General features: G+C 36.3%; 1 protein-coding gene across 1 annotated transcript in view; it reads left to right on the top strand.

Moving 5' to 3' along the window:
• Window positions 1–18,863, top strand: part of LOC149552477 (ARM repeat superfamily protein) — a 224,926-nt gene that overhangs the window by 85,291 nt on the left and 120,772 nt on the right. The window contains exons 6-9 of the mRNA XM_089788059.1: window positions 3,821–4,011; window positions 4,131–4,191; window positions 4,759–4,833; window positions 7,183–7,260. Coding sequence (XP_089644185.1) covers window positions 3,821–4,011; window positions 4,131–4,191; window positions 4,759–4,833; window positions 7,183–7,260 — 405 coding nt within the window. The remainder of the gene's footprint in view (window positions 1–3,820; window positions 4,012–4,130; window positions 4,192–4,758; window positions 4,834–7,182; window positions 7,261–18,863) is intronic.

The following is an 18,863-nucleotide window of genomic DNA, read 5'->3' as shown; positions in this document are numbered from 1 at the left end:
AATAGAATGCGTCAAATAAACTAACAACATCTAAACATTATATCCAAGCATTCCAATGAAAACATAAATCACAAGAATGTATACTCCGGAACCCGAAGTATCAAGTGAAAACACCAAGCAACGGTCGCACTGGAACAATAGATCGTCTTTGTACACCGGTCCCCAGTAGTGGTATAGGTAGTTGCGCCTCCCAACTACGTGAAACCTGTAGGTCCACTCCTGCCTTACTGATGGAGATAATGATCCAACCACAACCATACATAAAGCAGCGTCCATGGCTAACACTCACACCAGACAGTAATGAAGACTGAAACCAAGATCATGAGACAATGCAAATACTACAGGTCTTGGTCAGACACTCAGTGGGTAACTATGTAGGGGCTGACAACAGGGAGAGTCACTTGGCATCGTAAAGCCTAAGCTTGGATCGTGCGGCTCAACTCCCCTACAGAAGGCTCTTGCACAAATAATTTCATTATCTTAAGTTTAATTACCACCCAGTGGTTTATTTATAGTTATCACTTCCTTAAAACTTCTGCATGCCAACCCTCGAGATATAGTCACCGGGTTGCGGAAATAGAAGTCCCCTCCATGGTGCTAGCCTACCCTAGCCATGCTCATCTAACGATGAGTGCTCGTAGGCATGCATATTCCCAACCCAACCCCAAATGATCATAGCTTTGGGAAATATGACTAAAGATCGGGCCTCGTAAGTCACCCGACAAATGCCTATGCACATGCTCGTGTGTGGCGCACCACCATCACGAGATCATAACACAAGGATTGGATGAGAACACAAGCAAAATATCACTCAACTAAAAATAGGCTCGGGAGGATGGATGTGACATGCATCCCAATGCAACATAAAAGTACAACAATGATCTAATTGGTATCCCAACAGATGATCCAGGTCCATGACCAATATCATGCCAAGAAAACGTGAGAAAACCGAGTGACACACAAATCGAGCTAAAAACCCCAAAACTGAAAAACTTCGAAAATAAAACCCATTTGGCCTTATGGCACAAAAGCCACAAAAATCCAATAAAATTTGGGTTTGGACACCATATGCAAAAACGACTAGCATAACGGTGTGAAATCCCAAACCCTCATCCCAAAAGCTAGGAAAACGTTCATACCCAACCAACCAAGCAGAACTAGCAAACACAAAAATGGGAGAGCCCTACCTGACAGCCAAAAGGGCAGAAACATGAATTAACACAATAAAATAAATAACTTGCAGAAGCTGTCGGAAATCATGACAAAAGGAGGTCTCCTCGAGCTAGATCCAATGAGACCGTTCTCGCAAAGATCCCACTCTTGTAGCTCTCACAACGAATAGAAACACAATTCTCCAGAAGAGGATTTTGGAAAAAGCTCTCAAATTCTCAATTTTCTAAAGTGAGAAGTGAGGAATTAATTTCCTCTTTCAATACTTATTCACTTTTCGAGTGAATAATTGATTAGGGTAAATAACCAGTTAACTAGTTAAACTCCGAATCAACCCAAATGAAAACAGACTATTCCAAGTAATTGAATTTCATCGATGGTAAATTTGCTAGAAATTAAAAATCAATTAAATAAAGCCCAAAAACCCTTAAACCAAAATCACAGAAAGCTTTAACAACCTCGCGACAATGTGAAACTCTAAATACACAGGGACGTTCATAGGTCTAATCACATAATGCAAATGAGTCCGGATTTATCAAATCACTGGAAGGTTTAATTTAACATTTAAATGAGATATGTTGATCGTACAAGGACGACATTGGTAGAATATGAACAGTTGAATCACTAACTCCATGTGCCACAACCAGGGATACCAGGGATATAAATCCTGCACACTACAACACATGATCAAGTGCAATTGCATATAATAACATAACCAAAGCAATAAATGCATTAAACACTTAATTTAACCATTTATTCAGTTATACTGAAATAATCCATTTACATCACTCACGTTTGCATAAAACATGATGAAGCAAGAATGAAGTAAATAACCATAGCATTAAATCCATCATAACATAATTAGAGAAATGTCCAAATACTGGATAACCAAATATCATAACAAAACATGTCATCTCAAAATGGCATCATCATGCAAATATGATAAATTGAACAACATAGTAGTCTAACATCTATAATACTGAAATCAAGGTATAACATCTGACCCTCAAGTTATCTCAAATGTAAACATAACATGAGTAACAAGTATCTCTCGAATCAAAATATAACAAAGTACAAATTGCAAACATGAGAGGCACTACAAACTAACTTCACATGAAACCTCAATAGTTACATGAACATTTTTAAAGTGAGCCAAAAATTGAGATGTAACATACCCTCCCCCTTGTGTTTCATTGCCTTCGATGAACTTTGAAATTTTAATGAACACTGTAAAGGACCATTTAAAATTGGGCGAAAAAATTGGGATGTAACATACCCTCCCCCTTGTGTTTTATCGTCCTAGATGAACTTCAAAATTTTAACGAACACTATAAAGCAACATTTAAAATTGGGCCAAAACTTGGATGCAACAAATTCAGACCGAGCCTAATCTACTCAACATTGCTTTTTTGGACTGCATAATTTGAAGGTTGGATCACTTGGGTAGCAAGTCAAACGGTTATCCTATCCTTGTTAATGAAAGATTTAACTGTTGGAAACATCAGACTCTGCTACATTTGCTGCACAAATCTTGTCTAGGAGCACGCTAGTCCATATACAGGTGCATCAAATCTGCATGCCCAGAATTGCATCATTATTCTATGTCAGATCTGCAAATTATGTGCAACAGGTCAATATGAATAATGAATTAATTAAATTGTTGTCACTTGTTTAAGCTGTTGTCGTATCTTGACCATTGGTGGCAAGATTACATTGAAGCTGGAACTTAATTGAAGATAATTTCTTTCTGCTCAAACTAAACCTTATTATTTTTTATTTTCTGAATGTTTCATTTATTTGGATTGCTTTTATAATACTCCTGTGTAAATCCTCAAAATCTAAATCTTGTGCTGCTGTCACTCAGAAACCGCAGTTGATTACAGTAAACCATAATTGTGTCTTTATTTTGTGATATCGGTTGTGATTTATTTGACATTTAAGTCTGATTGAATTGGAAGAATAAATCAACTAGGGCACAATTATGCCAGGGATAGACAAGTGGATAGCCCTAAGAAAATTCAGGGAAATGCTGCCGATTGTCAAAGTTGCAAGAAACAATGGGATAATATGTACGATGCTTTGAAGCTTTAGCAGCATAGATTGTTAAGAACGGATCATGAGGAGGGCTGTCATAGGAATGATCACTTTCCAATCCCTTCTGAACAAGAGGAGCAAGCAACAGAAGAGCAAAGATGAGCTGAAGACTCCTATCAAGGAGGAGGAATAGAAGAAGCTGTCTGTTGGAGCCACCACATGGGCCTTAACCAAGCATTGGAATTTTCTTTATCATAGACTTTCATTGCTGTGTTTTTTTGTTGTTGTGCTCACTGTTCTCTGCTTCAACTTCTGTTCTGTTGTTTCTTGTTTTTTTTGTGAACTGTTCGTCTGTTTTGTAAGGTTGGGGGTTCCTTCCCCTGCTTATGATATATCAAAATAAAAACACAGGGAAAAGTCTGCAGAAAACACTCAACAAAGTGGGAAATATTATCATTTTATTCCTGTGTGCTTTTTGTTTTATGAGTATTTGTTGCATTATTTCCTTATTCTTAAGTGTCATTCATCAAAAAATTTGTTTGCTCTGTTGTTTAGGTAAATGTGTAAGCAATTTTTTCTGTAACTAATTTGGGGCTTTAAACCATTGCATGTGCAGGTAAGGTCACACATGCCATCTTCCTTGGTTCCTTCACTGCCTTCTTTGACTCAGGACTTAATGGTCCTTTTAGATTCTATAGCTGTTGACAAGTATATGGCACTGTCTGGAGAGTCAAAGCTGAAAGTTTGGAAAAGATGTTTGCAGATATGCTGTACGTTGGTAACTCGCCACAGGAAACACACAGACAAGTACAACTCTTGAGCCTTGTTTAAGAGGCACTGTACCATGTATCTTTTTGAACTATTGGGCATAAGTCTCCTGCTAAATTGTATGGTGTTAGATAAATTTGCATCTGATAATTTTGCAGATTTATGCCCGGGATGGTAACATTAGTGCTTAAAGTTGTCAAGCAGAAGCCATTTACTGATGTAAGTTTTGTGTTGTGCTGGAACCAAGGAAGCATTTGACATAGGTTATCCAAATGAAAAAATTACGCATAAGTAATTTCCAAATTTGTCAGTTGTGCTCCAAATAAGCATGTAAATAAATAATGTGCCTGTTGCACAAAGATAAAGGTTGTTTGTAGGGATCACCCTAGTGAGGCATCAGTTTGGTATATGAGACTTAGTTTTCTAATATTCACCAGCATATTGTTATTTTTTTCAAAATAAAATACAATAAATATCTATCTCTCTATTTAGATGAAATTTCAGTTTTAAGTTGTGGGTCTCAATGTATAACCGAGGATTAGGATTGGATTCTTAAAAAATTATTTGGTGACTATGCATGGGGCTTTGTTTCTTTTTGGCTGTTTTCCATGCTGGATGCTTTTTGTATACATTTATGACTCATCCCGAGACATTCAGTCTTTGGTGCATACTCACGTGTGTGAATTTTGTTCACTTTAATAGAAGTGTACATTTAGTATATTTTATTTTTGCTCAGATGATTTACATTACTGACAGATTCAAAATCATGTTCCTTTGTTTCCCCAGAAATTTCATTCCTTGCGGGAGCGCATCATTTCATTAGCATTTGATTTGATTTCACATGTTCTTGAAACTGGTCCTGTGAGTATTCTTGAACATTTTTTGAATTTGTAGTTGGCATTATATCTATATTATTAATTGTCAAGAATTTCAAAGAATTTTATTTGAACTTGTGTTTTTGAAGACTAGATTTTTTTCTTTGAATTGAGTAGTTTAAGGTTCAAGTTACACAGATATTGAGGTCTGGTCTGTGGCCTGCTGTGTTTGTGATGGAGTCTTCTGCATATTCTTCCTTTGGACATTTTGTTTGTGGTTGTTTAAATTTTGCAAAAAAGTTAGCGATGAGACATCTTCTATGCTCATCATTTTTTAATAGGACATGTATGAAGCCCACCAAGTAAAGTTAGCGATGAGACATCTTCTATGCTCATCATTTTTTTATAGGACATGTATGAAGTCCACCAAGTAAAGTCTTCAAATCTCATAAAAAATGATATATTGGATTTATCGATACACCCATATGTCCATGATTCTGATGTGGTTACTATCTTATAGTCTATAATTAACATGATGTGTTTACAAATGTGCTGTGTTTTTTCTTTTAATACAGCATATCAGTGTGGTTATGTTACAGTTAAATAAACATCAGATCTAGGGTTTTTATGTTTGTGTTTCCATATTTATTGATGCATTTATAATTTATCCAACAACTCATTGTCCAATTTTACAATCATATTTGGTTAATTTTGGTTTCATATACACAATGGTGAATGATAGTATCGTTATTCCTAAGGAATCAGTGATAAATCAGCAGTAATATTTGAGATATTTGACACATATAACTCACATTTCTTGTTCATGTTGCATTGGAGGAACTAGACCAGCATTATGAGGATTTGAATTTTCTGTTTGGAAGTGTATAAATGATTTACAAGGGCTAGAACATTGGTTTATTGCTAAACAGTTAGGGTCAACATCTACAATGGTAATTTGGTGGTTGTTTCTGCATTCATATGTTTGATAAATCACGCGTTTCCTAGAGTTAAGCGATCAGAAACATTACAAGAATTTGCTATTTCATTTTGGCAGAATATTGCTAACAGTAATGGGCACCCTAGAAATGCCCAAAAAACCGAACCAACTGCTGATAGTGATTTTAATGTCTTCGCATAGATTTGAACTCACATAACATGAACAAGAAAGAATTTATGCAATACTGAAGATTGAACTACTATTGAAATAATATTAGTTTTCAAGCTAATAAAGTCAAATACATAGCAAACTTTCCAACTCTCTAATTACTCCAGCATTATAACATGTTATTCCAGTCATGATTTCCCAACTTGCTGCTACAGTAATATGAATAGTGCTGGGCTACAGTACTGGTACAGTAAAAACTGCCTTCAATCAGTCCAAGTCCCTCATAAAAACATTCCTTCACAATGACATAAGTATTGGACAAGGAATGAGAATGGTATGAGCAAACACCCAATCCGCCTGTAGCTGGAAATGTGCCCAAGCTGCTTATTAATGAAGCTAATAGCAATGAATTCCAAAGGTCAAACCCCAAGGGAATGACATCTAGAATGTCACAATAGAGGATAGACGTCCTCTAATGCCAAGAACAGATCTGTAACTCATGCATCCAATTTCTTTTCATATTCAACCTGCCTAACAATAGCCACAAGCTCTCCTTTTATTCCTACTTCATAGGGTCGACCACTTTTCACAAGCAATGTGGGATAAAAATAAATAAAAAATGGCTAAAGGTCACACAACCGGACAACTGCTAAAGTGGCGACATTACACTAACCTATTAGTTTATGGTATTTGATAGACTATAAACTTGCTTGGTAGCACTGTTAAAAGTTTTTAAATCTGGAAAACTGTAATTTGTAATTTTTAGTCTCCCTTTATTTTGAATCCAATTATTTTACCTTAAAGGCTTGAAGAAGTCATGTTATATTACTATATTGGGATGTTTTGACAATTTAGAATTATTCTAGGAAGGCACACATCCTGCTTCACAACCTAAACAGTTCTAGCAAATTGTTTATATCCAACACAGTTGTTTTCTAAACTATTTCTTGGACGTGATGTTATCATGAGAAACATTTTCTTGTTGGTCTTGATTGATTTGAGTTTGTCATATGGCTTTTATGGAAGATTCTACTATATTTTGCATTGTTTGATATGGCCAGCTGGATTATGCTTTTTTTTGCAATTTTTTTAATATAGCATGTAAAATACACACCCGATGTTTTTTTGAAATATATATAATTGTATGTAAATGAAGCTACTGTTGCCTTGCTATGAGCTAGTTAGTACTTCCTTGATTTCTTTTTGGGTCCATTGGTTGACTTTGTGATTCCTACTTCGCATGTTTGGTCATGTTCAGTTAATTTTTTTCTATTTTATTGTGCATTTCAGGGCTGGCGACTAGTTGCATCTCATTTTTCTTCTGTATTGGAAGATGCGATTTTTCCTGCTATAAGAATGAGCCAAAAGGTGAGCATTAGTTCTTTTGGCTTCAGGTACTTGATGTTGTAATTGTTAACGAAGAGGTTGATATTCTCGTTATGATATTTTGATTGAAAATGAAAGCATCTGCATGATGAATGTTGATATGATGGGCTGTATGATAATAATTATGTATCTAATTTTCATGCTTCAAGAATTGGTATGTGATGCTAGAATTAAAAATATGTGTTCAATTTTTTTTTAGGTTTTGATATTTGTGCACATTGTTTTATGTTTTTGACATGGAATTGGGTGCTGTTAGTTTTCTGATTGTGTGTATGACGTATATTATTTTTCAAGAGAGGGAGATTAATCTTCCTTTATACCCTTTTTGGCGCTCCTTCCCCAAGGGGTGCCACTCTTCCAAGTGGCTCCAATTATTGTATCATTAATATAATATAATAACTAACACAATCGGCCTGAGGCTGTAGGTAAGTTCCCCATGGTCTCTGGTTCAAAACTGCTCCCAGGTTAAAGAGGCGGGATGGCTAGCGGATGAAGGATCTCATTGGGGGGGGGGGGGGGGGGGGTTGACGGGGGCACTAATCTCGCCCTTGCTGGCATAGGTAGCTGGTCACTGGGCAATGTTGCGGGGATACCTGCTCATATAAAATAAAATAAAATAATCATACAGTATAATTACTATCACATAATACTATAATTATACTATCTCACAATAATAATATAATAATTATAAGTATATTATCACAATAAATAATATAATTATATTATCTCACAATAATAATATAAAATTATATTATCAATATAATTTTTATATTATCAATCACAATAATGTAATCTGAGTCAGCCTGAAAGCATATGACTATAACTACAATAACATTAACACTCCCTCTTAGCTAGGGAGGAATCCTTCTCAATAACTTCTGGTTTGTCCTCCCAACACTAACATCAACAACTGGAATGAATTAGTGAGTGGTTGATTCAGAAACCTGTAGTAGTTGTTTCCTAAGCTAGCACATTATTCGCAACTTCTAGTAACCCTTCCTTGTTGCATTTAATTAACATGAAGCAGTATAAACTGTTCCAGAAACATAACTAAACAAATAGCAGACACACAATGAGCAAAATTTACCCCACAGAAATTTCATCTGGAGAAAACCAAAATGAGTGGAAAAGATACCAAGGGTGTCCAAATTATTATTCAATTCACTATTTCAGCGTCAATACATGAAAACCAAAATGAGTGGAAAAGATACCAAGGGTGTCCAAATTATTATTCAATTCACTATTTCAGCGTCAATACATGGACATTTGACAATGTTATTTATTTAGTGGAGGTGTCTTATATCCACAGTCTCCTCACTCTGCTCTTTACAAATTTCAGGAACCCTGTACGTTCTTCCTCAGCTGACTCTACAAGCTGAAAGTGTCTTTTTTTTCAGACAACTAACTTCTGCCTGGCCTCCATTCAGCCCTTTATGCTTATGTTACCATCCAGATGAGAGTAAAATTGTATTTCCTGCATGGCCACAGTTTTTTGGGCAATTGAATGGCCACTCAAGATAACCAGTTCACTGTTTGTCTCACACTTGCATTGGCAGGCAAAAGGGAAAATGATATTAATTATCCAATGAAATAAACAAAATATCAACCGATGTGTAATGACTCCCAAAACAAATCCACGGAAACAAAAGTAACTACCACTTATGAGAGAGTCCAGATGGACCCCAAAACGACTGCCAAGAGTGCACGGGGTGGTCATTAACCTAATGGCCGTTACCCTGTAAGAATCAATGCTAATTCTGGTCTTTTTCCCTCAAATTCAGACATTTAATATTTTGTCAAATGCTTGGCATGTAAGCTGCTGTTATTTTATTTTCTGGTAACTGCTTATGTTTTGGAAGGTATGCTTTTGCCAAATCAAATAGAAGCATATAGAATATGATTAACAATGGTTGCATCGAACGTTGATAAGACCATCTCAAGGGAATAACAATGCATTAGGCATAAATCAGAATGCAATGCACTTAATATCAGGTCTGGTACAAATGAATCAGTCTGTACATCATATAGAAAAATGCATTGTAAAGTGAATTACAATTCTGATCCGATTTGTCACATACCTGTTCATTTGCTTGCACATATGTAACCCAAATAATTCTAAATGCAACTCGATGTGGAAGAAGAAAGGTCTGCCAAGATTCCTCAGTGAGTCTCTTACTTAGATGAGAGCATCTTGAGCAACTTGATTAAGGGGGTCTCTCTACAAACAATCCTCGGCCTCTAAAAACCTACTGTGCAAAACATTCTCTTTCTGCTTGGCATCTTTGGCCTTATTTCTACCCACCACCTAGAACAAACATCTCCAACTCTTTGTCTCCTGAACCCACCTATCTACAACACTAGAGTGGCCCACCACCCAAGAGTTAAACTGTCTAATAAAACCCACAAGACTAAGGACATCCTCCTCTTCAAACTACTTGGTAAAGAAGAGCCATTGGAAAAGATCTCTGCCACTATTGAATGATGATCAGACTAGATGTAGGGTATGACCTTTATATTAGAGCCCCCTTCTTCCTTTTTGAAGCTAAAGGCATCTTTATTAACATAGAAACATTCAAGTTCATAGTAGATCCTCTCGCCTTACCACTAAAAGTCGCACCAAGTAACCAAATGCCTCTGTTATCATTCTCATTACCAGGCAAGGGGTCAAAAAGATTTAACTATGTCAACATTTTATACCAATAAAATATTTTATCCCCTTTTGAATCTGATCTACAACCCCCAAGCTTATCATGAGGTCTCTCTACCATATTGAAGCTATCTCCTATAATCCAAGGAATGTACTCCAAGAAACATTTGCTTGCAAAGTTCTATCCTTTCTATACAATCGATGGGAGTACAAAGAGAGAAAATGCCATAACCCCTTTCCTTCTCCTTGAGAACAATCCACTCCAGTTTGTTGCATGGAGAGACACTCAATCTTGATACCACTCTTTTTCCATTCAATGCCTATCAAGATCGAAACTCCCCCTTACCTCTCGCCTGCTTGGTGGTGAAGAAATCTGCCTTTGTCTGTATGCATCTGAGATTAATCTTTAAATTGAAGGAAACTGCTTTTACTTTGTGCAAAATTACAACATTAATATTCCTGTTTGAGTTCAAGAACCTCTTGACAATATATTCCCTATCTGAGCGTTCAAGTCCCCTCACATTCCACGAGGCACATTTTAAATCCACGTCCATCAAGGGATGGTTGTAATGCCCCCTATTAGGACATTAAATCATTTATTATGGATTTTGCAATTTAATCTTTTACAGACCAAGAATTTATATTTTGTCGTATTTGAATGATGATCTCTCAATTGCAAAATCATATATATATATAGTGTTTATTCAAAGAATCATGTCTTTTCATATATTATAATGTAATAATTATATTATATGATAATAATTATATTATATTGATAACATAATTATATGAATAATTAGATTATAACATATATTATATTAATAATATATCAGTTATATATTTTATTCTTACTAATAATTATTGATTAATGAGATTATTATAATTATTGTTTATTTATTTTATCAATAATATATTATACTATTTAATAGTTGATATATATAATTCTATTATTTATATTCAATAGTATTAATATAAATATGGGTGTGTCTATATTGATAATATTTATATTATTACGATATAAAATATGTATTGTAATTTATATTTTTATCTTCATATTATTATATAAATTATTTTCATAAATATTATTATTTAACTATATTATATGTTTCTTATTTTGATTGGGACATCACAATGTTGTCCGTAGGAGCTTTGAATTTCTTATAGCATTTGGCCGATACACCCTTGGTTACTATTTTATCTTGTCTATTAAGGGTAGAACCAACAGGCTCTCAATACTCAAGATGGGCTTACTGGTTGTTACCTTCTCCTTTGCCCTGTTGGCCTTGGTCTTCTTTCTGGTTTTATTACCATTCAAAACCTTCATTGCTTCATTCACCACATCCTCCCTACAACATTCATAAGGAACAATAACCTAGTTCATAGAGTTGCCACTTGCAAAAGCAAGGGTGCAAAGAGATTGACTTCTTGACACACCTCCTCGTTTCCCCACCTCTGAGGGAAGCACATCACTAATGCTAGAATGATTAGTGCCATTAAAACCCATTAGTGAGGGGGGGTCACTGCAACACAGATAGCAACATGAGAGTAGCTAGAGAGTCGATCATCAGAATCCTTAATGACTTCTTTGCTGTATTTTCTGGGCAGATTGTGTAACAATTTTTGCATCTTCTTCCTTTGTCTGTTGATGCAAATTTCTTGTCGACTTGTTGGTCTGGCAAAAATTGTTACACAATCTGCTTAGAAAATACAACAAAGAATTCCAATGGATTGTGGAAAACTAATATCTACAATCCTTAATGACATCAAGAGCATCATCATTGTCTATCTCATCCTGTGCATAAAGGATCTTTCAAACAAGAAGGGGCACCACTAGGCCCACTATTTTCTAGCTCCTTAGAAACATTAATAAGGATCACCCTATTATTAAGGATGTGCTCCTATAAAGGACGAGGGGACTTGGAATGACCATAATTGGCAGGGAGATTCACAATCCTCCTCATCTTTGATGATACTTCCCATTTTGACTATAGTTGTAGATGATTGTCTAATTTTATCCACAACCAGCTTCTAAGCATTGAAAGTTTTGTGTTTGGGAGAACCAATAGAGGTGACATTGCCATTGTCGGGGCGGGGAGGTGTTGTTGGTATTGGACATTATATCACATAAAAGAGATTGTCTTAAAGCTTCTCATCCATAGTCTCTGAGACTCTCATTTGCATTGATAGGTTCACAATTGATTTGAGAATTTGGGGCCTTGTTCGTACTCAAATTTAGGTTAATAGTTACAAATCCCTTTAGGGTTCTTTTTTGTAGTAGGGTTAGGTTCAATAGAGACACTTCCTCTAGCTTTTGGAAGTTTAGGGATGAGTCTCATACTTCTGTTTGGGTTAGTGCTAATTTGTTTATCAAGGCTAGCAGTCCCTTGGTTTGTTCCACTAGTCTTATGGTCTTTTAACAAGGGACAATTCCTCTTATGACACCCCTCTTTTCTAAAAAGGAAGCATGCATTTAGAACCCCCAAGATTTCGATAAGGCAAGAGACTGTTTCCTTTTCCATTTAAATCTACAGAATTTTCAGGATATCAGTGTCAAGATAAATGGCCACCAAAAGCCTTGCATCCATATGAGATAGGAGGGAGGTTGATTCCTCAATGTTTATAACCTCCAGTAGTGGAAGCCTTACCTCCTTTGGCTCCATTTGGCTCAATGCAGACAATGCTTGTAATGAGCCTTGCTTTGAATCTCGCATCCACAGGCAGCCTTCTCTTCTCAACCACTTCTTCACAATCTCTTCCCAACTTCTACACCAATGACGACAACAACAATGAAACCAACCCCCACAATGTTTTGGGACAAAATAACAGAGCCATCTCCAATAAACTTAAGAGATAATAAATGAAGCATGAGGATGGGCTCCTTATGATCGGTTGAAAAACTGGTCGTACGCTAAGGGAGGCCTCCTTTCAACAAAATAAATGCCCTAGTTGTAGAGCAATGCCACCTTTCAGTTCGATTATGCCCTCATTAAAACAATAATTTGACATGTGAGGTCCTTGTTTTAGGCGTCCATGATTTAAAACATTTCATCTTGGTTCCAATGAGTTGTCAAACTAACGTGCTTTTAAAATATTTATATAATTTTTAAGCACCTATAGTAAAATAACGAAAATAGAGCCATTAATGTGCCCATTTTGTGGAATCTCTTGGAAAGCATTGGAATCAAGTTTTGTCTCCATTAGAGTAATCTTGATGATGAACATGAAAAACGAAGCCAAGTAGGTGATTTATAAATAGATGTCCTCTCCAAACTTTTTGGGGAATACACTAGAAGCTAGAAATCACCACGAAAAGTGGCATAAGTGTCCTCAAAATTCACTAAGCTCACATGGAACATCAAATAATCCATGGACTGTATAGATATGCATCGAGAAGGTCAAAGCCAATTGCAATGTAGGAGAACTTAAAAATGGGGTTATTGCATGGAGTAATCAATGTTCATACACATGCTAAAAAAAGGAGATAAATTGCCCAAAAATAATCCCACACAAATAGAGAATAATCTTTAGCTTCGATGTAACAATAAGAAAGGCTATAAGCCAAAGAGATGGCTAGCTACTTAAGTGTTAAGTTTTTAGCCTAGAAATAGAGATAAACAACAATAAAAGAGCATAAACAAACCACAAAGACTCAATACATTTAATCTGGGAAAAGCCTTCCACTTTAAGGGAAAAACCCAACCACACCAGCAAAATATCTCTTTTATTGATCAAGAAATGTTCATAGTACAAGGATTTCACTTGATTGATTTAAAATATATCAAACAATTGTATAAATAGATTGCATAAGACTCTTCATCTTTCACATGAAGGTCTCTTTGAGTCCCAAAAACATGACCCTTCATATTTCCACATATTTAGAACTTCACATTTCCATACACATGCCTCTTTGCGTGATGTATGGCATGTCTTTTTGCATAAAATTAATTAAATATAATCATAAATATCTCATTCAGCTGAAGATGACCATAACGGTCATAAAATCTCTTAAAATTAGAGATGAAGATCTCTATCACAATTGCATACTTCAATACTCCCTCTTACCAAGAGAGAGATCTTTGGTTAGGCACGCATACATAGCTGCAATCAAAGATGATAAGTTCACATAACATATGTTATCTGAGCATACCATAATCCACCATAGTTACCTTATATGCACATAGAATGAAGTCACACACATGACTTTCACCATGCTTGCTTGCAAAGGGTAGAACGAAGACTTTTATCTCAAAATTTCTTCTAGAGAAACATGCATTTCCACCATGCCTACTCGCAGAGGGTGTTCCACCATACCTACTCTCACAGGGTGAAACAAGGGCTTTCACCTCAAACTTCTACAAAAGAAGAATACATTTCCACCATACCTACTCGCAGAGGGTGGTCTACCGTACCTACTCGTAGAGGGTGAAACAAGGGCTTTTACCTCAAACTTCTCCTTGAGAAGAATACATTTCCACCATGTCTAGTCATAGAGGGTGGTCCACCATACTCACTTGTAGAGGGTGGAACAAGGGCTTTCACCTCAAATTTCTCCCAGAGAAGAATGCATTAATAATTGAGATTTTCTCTTAACAAAGACTCCCTCTCAGCAGGGACAACTTTAATATGAGATTTTCTCTTAACAAAGACTCCCTCTCAACAAGGACAACTTTAGTAATTGAGATTTTCTCTTGACAAAGACTCCCTCAACAGGGACAATTTAGTAACTGAGATTTCTCTTAATAGAGACTCCCTCTCAACAGGGACATCTTTAATCACCACAATAAGATCATTGACTATTGCATAAACTTGCAAAGGGTTGGACATCTCCCTTTGTCATGTAATCTCCCTTTGAAGTTGAATAGTTTCGCTTTGAATATGTATGACCAAGGTAATATTCATCTCATTACTTCTTTGTTACACTCTGCAACCATGAGAGATGTTAATAACTCATAATTATCAATGCTAAAAGCAATTACTAGTTCAAAAATCAATATTCAAGAGATATTATCATAAATACTTATCTCTCTGTGGTCTAATCTTAACATCCACACAAATATACTCACATAAGAGATTATGTCTTGTTCCTTTGATGCTCATGACATCAGAACAATACTGCTTATCTCCTCATCATCTAATCTTTCTCACAATTCACCTGTTGCCTTATTCACAACACCTCTGTAAAGCTTCTGAAAGAACACCACAACCTCCAGTGCTGTGGTTTATAACACTAAGGCATGATAAGAAATACACTGATCTATAAAATTGAGTTAGTAACTTGTGTGTGTGTTAGCACCTCCAATCATTTCCAAACAGTAACATAAATCTGGACTAAGGTTACTTCTGTTGCATAGTTTAGTCATTAGTCAACCATAACATGAACAATTTGTTGAGAGTTCTCAGCCACTATAATATCCCTTAATGAGTCATGGATTATAGTACTTTGGTCAGTTACTGGAACATGTCTACTGCAGCAACTTGTGCAACTCAAACAGAGCAACTAGATTCACATATTGGTCAGAATTTCATAAATGCAAAGTATAACAATACAAGAATCAATATTTCTGATTAGAAGCATATAGTATTTCTAATAAAGTTATTATCACAAAGTACTTATCAGAGTGCATCGTGTCAGCTTGACCACATCGTGTCATCTTAAGCAATACTGAAAATCAACCAATTATCATACATGAAAACTACCAATTCATCTCATTTGGCTCTTATCATACTGATGCAAGCATCACCTATCATACACAATCTGTAGTGACCCAAATCAGACTGCTCGGTGATCTTGATGACAAACATAGCAAGGAAAGGAGGTTATTTGACTTCCTCCTCAAAATCAAACCTCTTTCCTTATTTTTAAAAGCACTGCAGTTTCCGAGAAAAACCTATAGAAGGGTTGAATGCCATTGTTAGCAATGCTTAGAAATCATCTAAAGAAAAAATCACAGAATGCCTGTAACTTCAAGTCTGATCATAGGCTTAATATTACAGTTCATTTCCAAATAAATGTAATTGAATTGCATATGCTGACTCTTGATTTGACATGATTTCTATTACAATAATAGATAATCGTCTATTATTAGTTAATGGTAATCTATTGTAAATATCTAGTTAGCTTTAGTTTGCTTTTGCTTTTTTAGCTTTCTCTGTTAGAATAAAATACTTCTATTCTTTAAGATCGTTTCCTAAGGAAATATTATTTTATTCTTTTGTATATATTGACCTTTCGGTTTGTGTAAATACAAACAAGATTTCTACCAATTATTTTGTAATATGGTATCAGTGCCTATTTCTTAATTTTTTCCGAAAATTATAATTTCTTTTCTGAAATTATCAGAGCCTATTTTCAAAATTATTCTGTGATACTCGCTTCGTAATATCAAAACCTTGAGATTTTCAAACTAGGGTTTTGTTTGAGGATTCATATTTTTTGGCAAAATTGCATCCAAATTGTGGGTTTTAATGGCATTTTTTTTGGAACTCGCAGCCTGCAAAATTCGTAATTTCCTCTTCTTCCTGTTCTACCTCAGTTTGTGAATCAATGACATCCATTAAAATGCAGTGAAAGGGCTTTGACTGATTGAAAATGCGACCTCAGACGCGCCATTTTTTCCCTCACGCCGTCTTCATTTTTTTCTCAGATCTAAACGGCATTTGCTGCATTTTTGATCGGTTTTTCTCTATATATTGCCCTGATCTTCATCCAATTGTGGTCGCCTATTGAATCCACCATTGTTTTGGTCTAGTTTAGCAATCCTTTTGTCCAAATCTGCCATTATTTGGAGTTTTTATTGCAGCCGGCTAGGGTTTTGATTGAAACCCTAATTTTCCGTATTGGATCCGAAATATTTTTACATATTCTTGGTGAGTTCTTTGAAAGCTCAACTGGGTCATCATCAAATTTATTTGTATGCTTCGATTTTCGAGCCCAACGGATCCAAAAAGCGACACCATATTCCTTTTGGGGTTTTCGAGCTCTCTCATGGGTCAGTCTTCGATTTTTTTGGTTCTTCCATTTTTTTGCTTTGCAGAATGTGCCTTCACAGATTTTCACAGTTTTCATTGAAAAAAGTGCCATGGCATCTTTGACAAACATTCTGCTCGAGCATAACTCCAAATTCAGTGGTCAAAATTATGGCACTTGGAAGTAGCGGATCATCATAATTTTTGAATATTGCAACACCGATCAACTTGTTTTGGGTGTTACAAAGCATCTGACTGCTCCTGGTTTTGATTAGGATACATGGGATTTGAATAATCGGGAGGTAGTGATGCTTCTCAAATTATCTATGGCTAATGATCAGCTTTCTCAGATTCCATCCGACAAGACAGCTTTCGAGAATTGGAAACATCTCAAAAGTCTTCATGAGACTTTTAACAAAAGCAGAGCTTTCGTTCTGAAAAACGCTCTGTTTTCTATTGTCATGGATGAGTGCACCTCACTCTAGGCACACCTGAATTGAATTCAGGAAATCCATGATCAGTTACTTGCCATCGGTTGCAAGATGGAGGAAGAGGGTATTATGGTTATCACTCTTCGGAGTTTACTAAAGTCCTGTTAGTATTTTATCGATTCTCTGAACATCACATCTTCTGGTGTTGATTTGAAGTTCACTGATCTTTGAACACTGTTGCTTCAGCAAGATCGATAGATACAATAGTTTGGTAGCAGCTCCAGTTCTACCTCTATAGAGCAAGCCTTTGCTGTGAAATCCTTCTAGAAGGATAAAGGCAAGTTTCAACAGCCATCTCAGCAGAAGTCTTCTGCCCCAGCATCAGATGGTTCTCGAAAGAAGAACATTCAATGCAATTACTGCCACAAGTTTGGACACATGAAGGTTGAATGTCGGAAACACTTAGTTGCACAATCTAAGCAATCAGGTTCACAGCCCAAAGCGAATAGTGCAGAGCACACTGAGCAGATGGAGTCTGCCTTTTACGCCTTCATGGCTAAAAAACTTGCAGATCATGTGAAGTTGTATGCCTGGTACATTGATTCAGGTGCCTTTCGTCATTTCACTCACCGTAGAGATTGGTTTACTAACTACTAGCCTTATTTAGATTGTTATTTTTGGTGGTTGAGAAGAGTACACGTTTGTCGGCAAAGGAAACATTCAAATTCAATCTACTAGGAGGAATCTCATATTCCTTGATGTGTACTACGTTCCAGGGATGGAACTAAATCTACTCTCAGTCAGTCAGTCGCAACATCATTCTCCACACTCGGATGTCACCTTCAGTTCACATCAGTGCACCATCATTGATTGGGCGACTTAGTCTACTATTGCAGTGGGTCTTGAGGATCATGGTCTTTTCATACTTACCGATTCTGGTGATTCTCGGGACTTAGCCATGGCTGCTCAACAATCTTCTATCAGCACACTTTGGCATCAGCGATGTGGGCACTTAAATGTGCATTATCTCTCACAGCTTGCTTAGGATGAGCTTGTTCTAGGATTGCCAGAGATTCAAATTCAATAGCTTGGAGTTTGTGATGCATGTCAGGCTGGGAAGTAACATCACACACCTTTCACCAGTGGCGACTCATGACGAGCTTCTCAGGTACTTCAGCTTGTACATGTCGATATTTGCGGCCCTATGGCCACTCCTTCTGTTCTTGGGTCGAGGTATTTTCTATTGTTTGTTGATGATTTTAGTAGAATAATGTGGGTGTATTTTGTTAAAAAGAAATCAGATGCATTTCCTATATTTCAGAAGTTTAAACCTTTAGTTGAAAAAGAGTTTGGGAAATCTATTATTACTCTTAGTTTAAACAATTGAGGGGGGGGAGGGGGAATTTGCTCTAATGTTTTCTCTAACCATTTCGATACACATGGCATCAAACGTCGGTTAACCACACCCCACACACCACAACAAAACAATGTAGTTGAACGTCAGAACCAGACAATCATCGAGATGGCTCGATCCATGTTGG

This window comes from Cupressus sempervirens, chromosome 6 (genome assembly GCF_028749045.1).
Source record: "Cupressus sempervirens isolate cs-2001-9-10 chromosome 6, ASM2874904v1, whole genome shotgun sequence".
NCBI classification, from domain to species: Eukaryota; Viridiplantae; Streptophyta; class Pinopsida; order Cupressales; family Cupressaceae; genus Cupressus; species Cupressus sempervirens.
The sequence above is the reverse complement of the archived record's forward strand: the minus strand, read 5'-3'. Positions and strand labels throughout refer to the sequence as shown.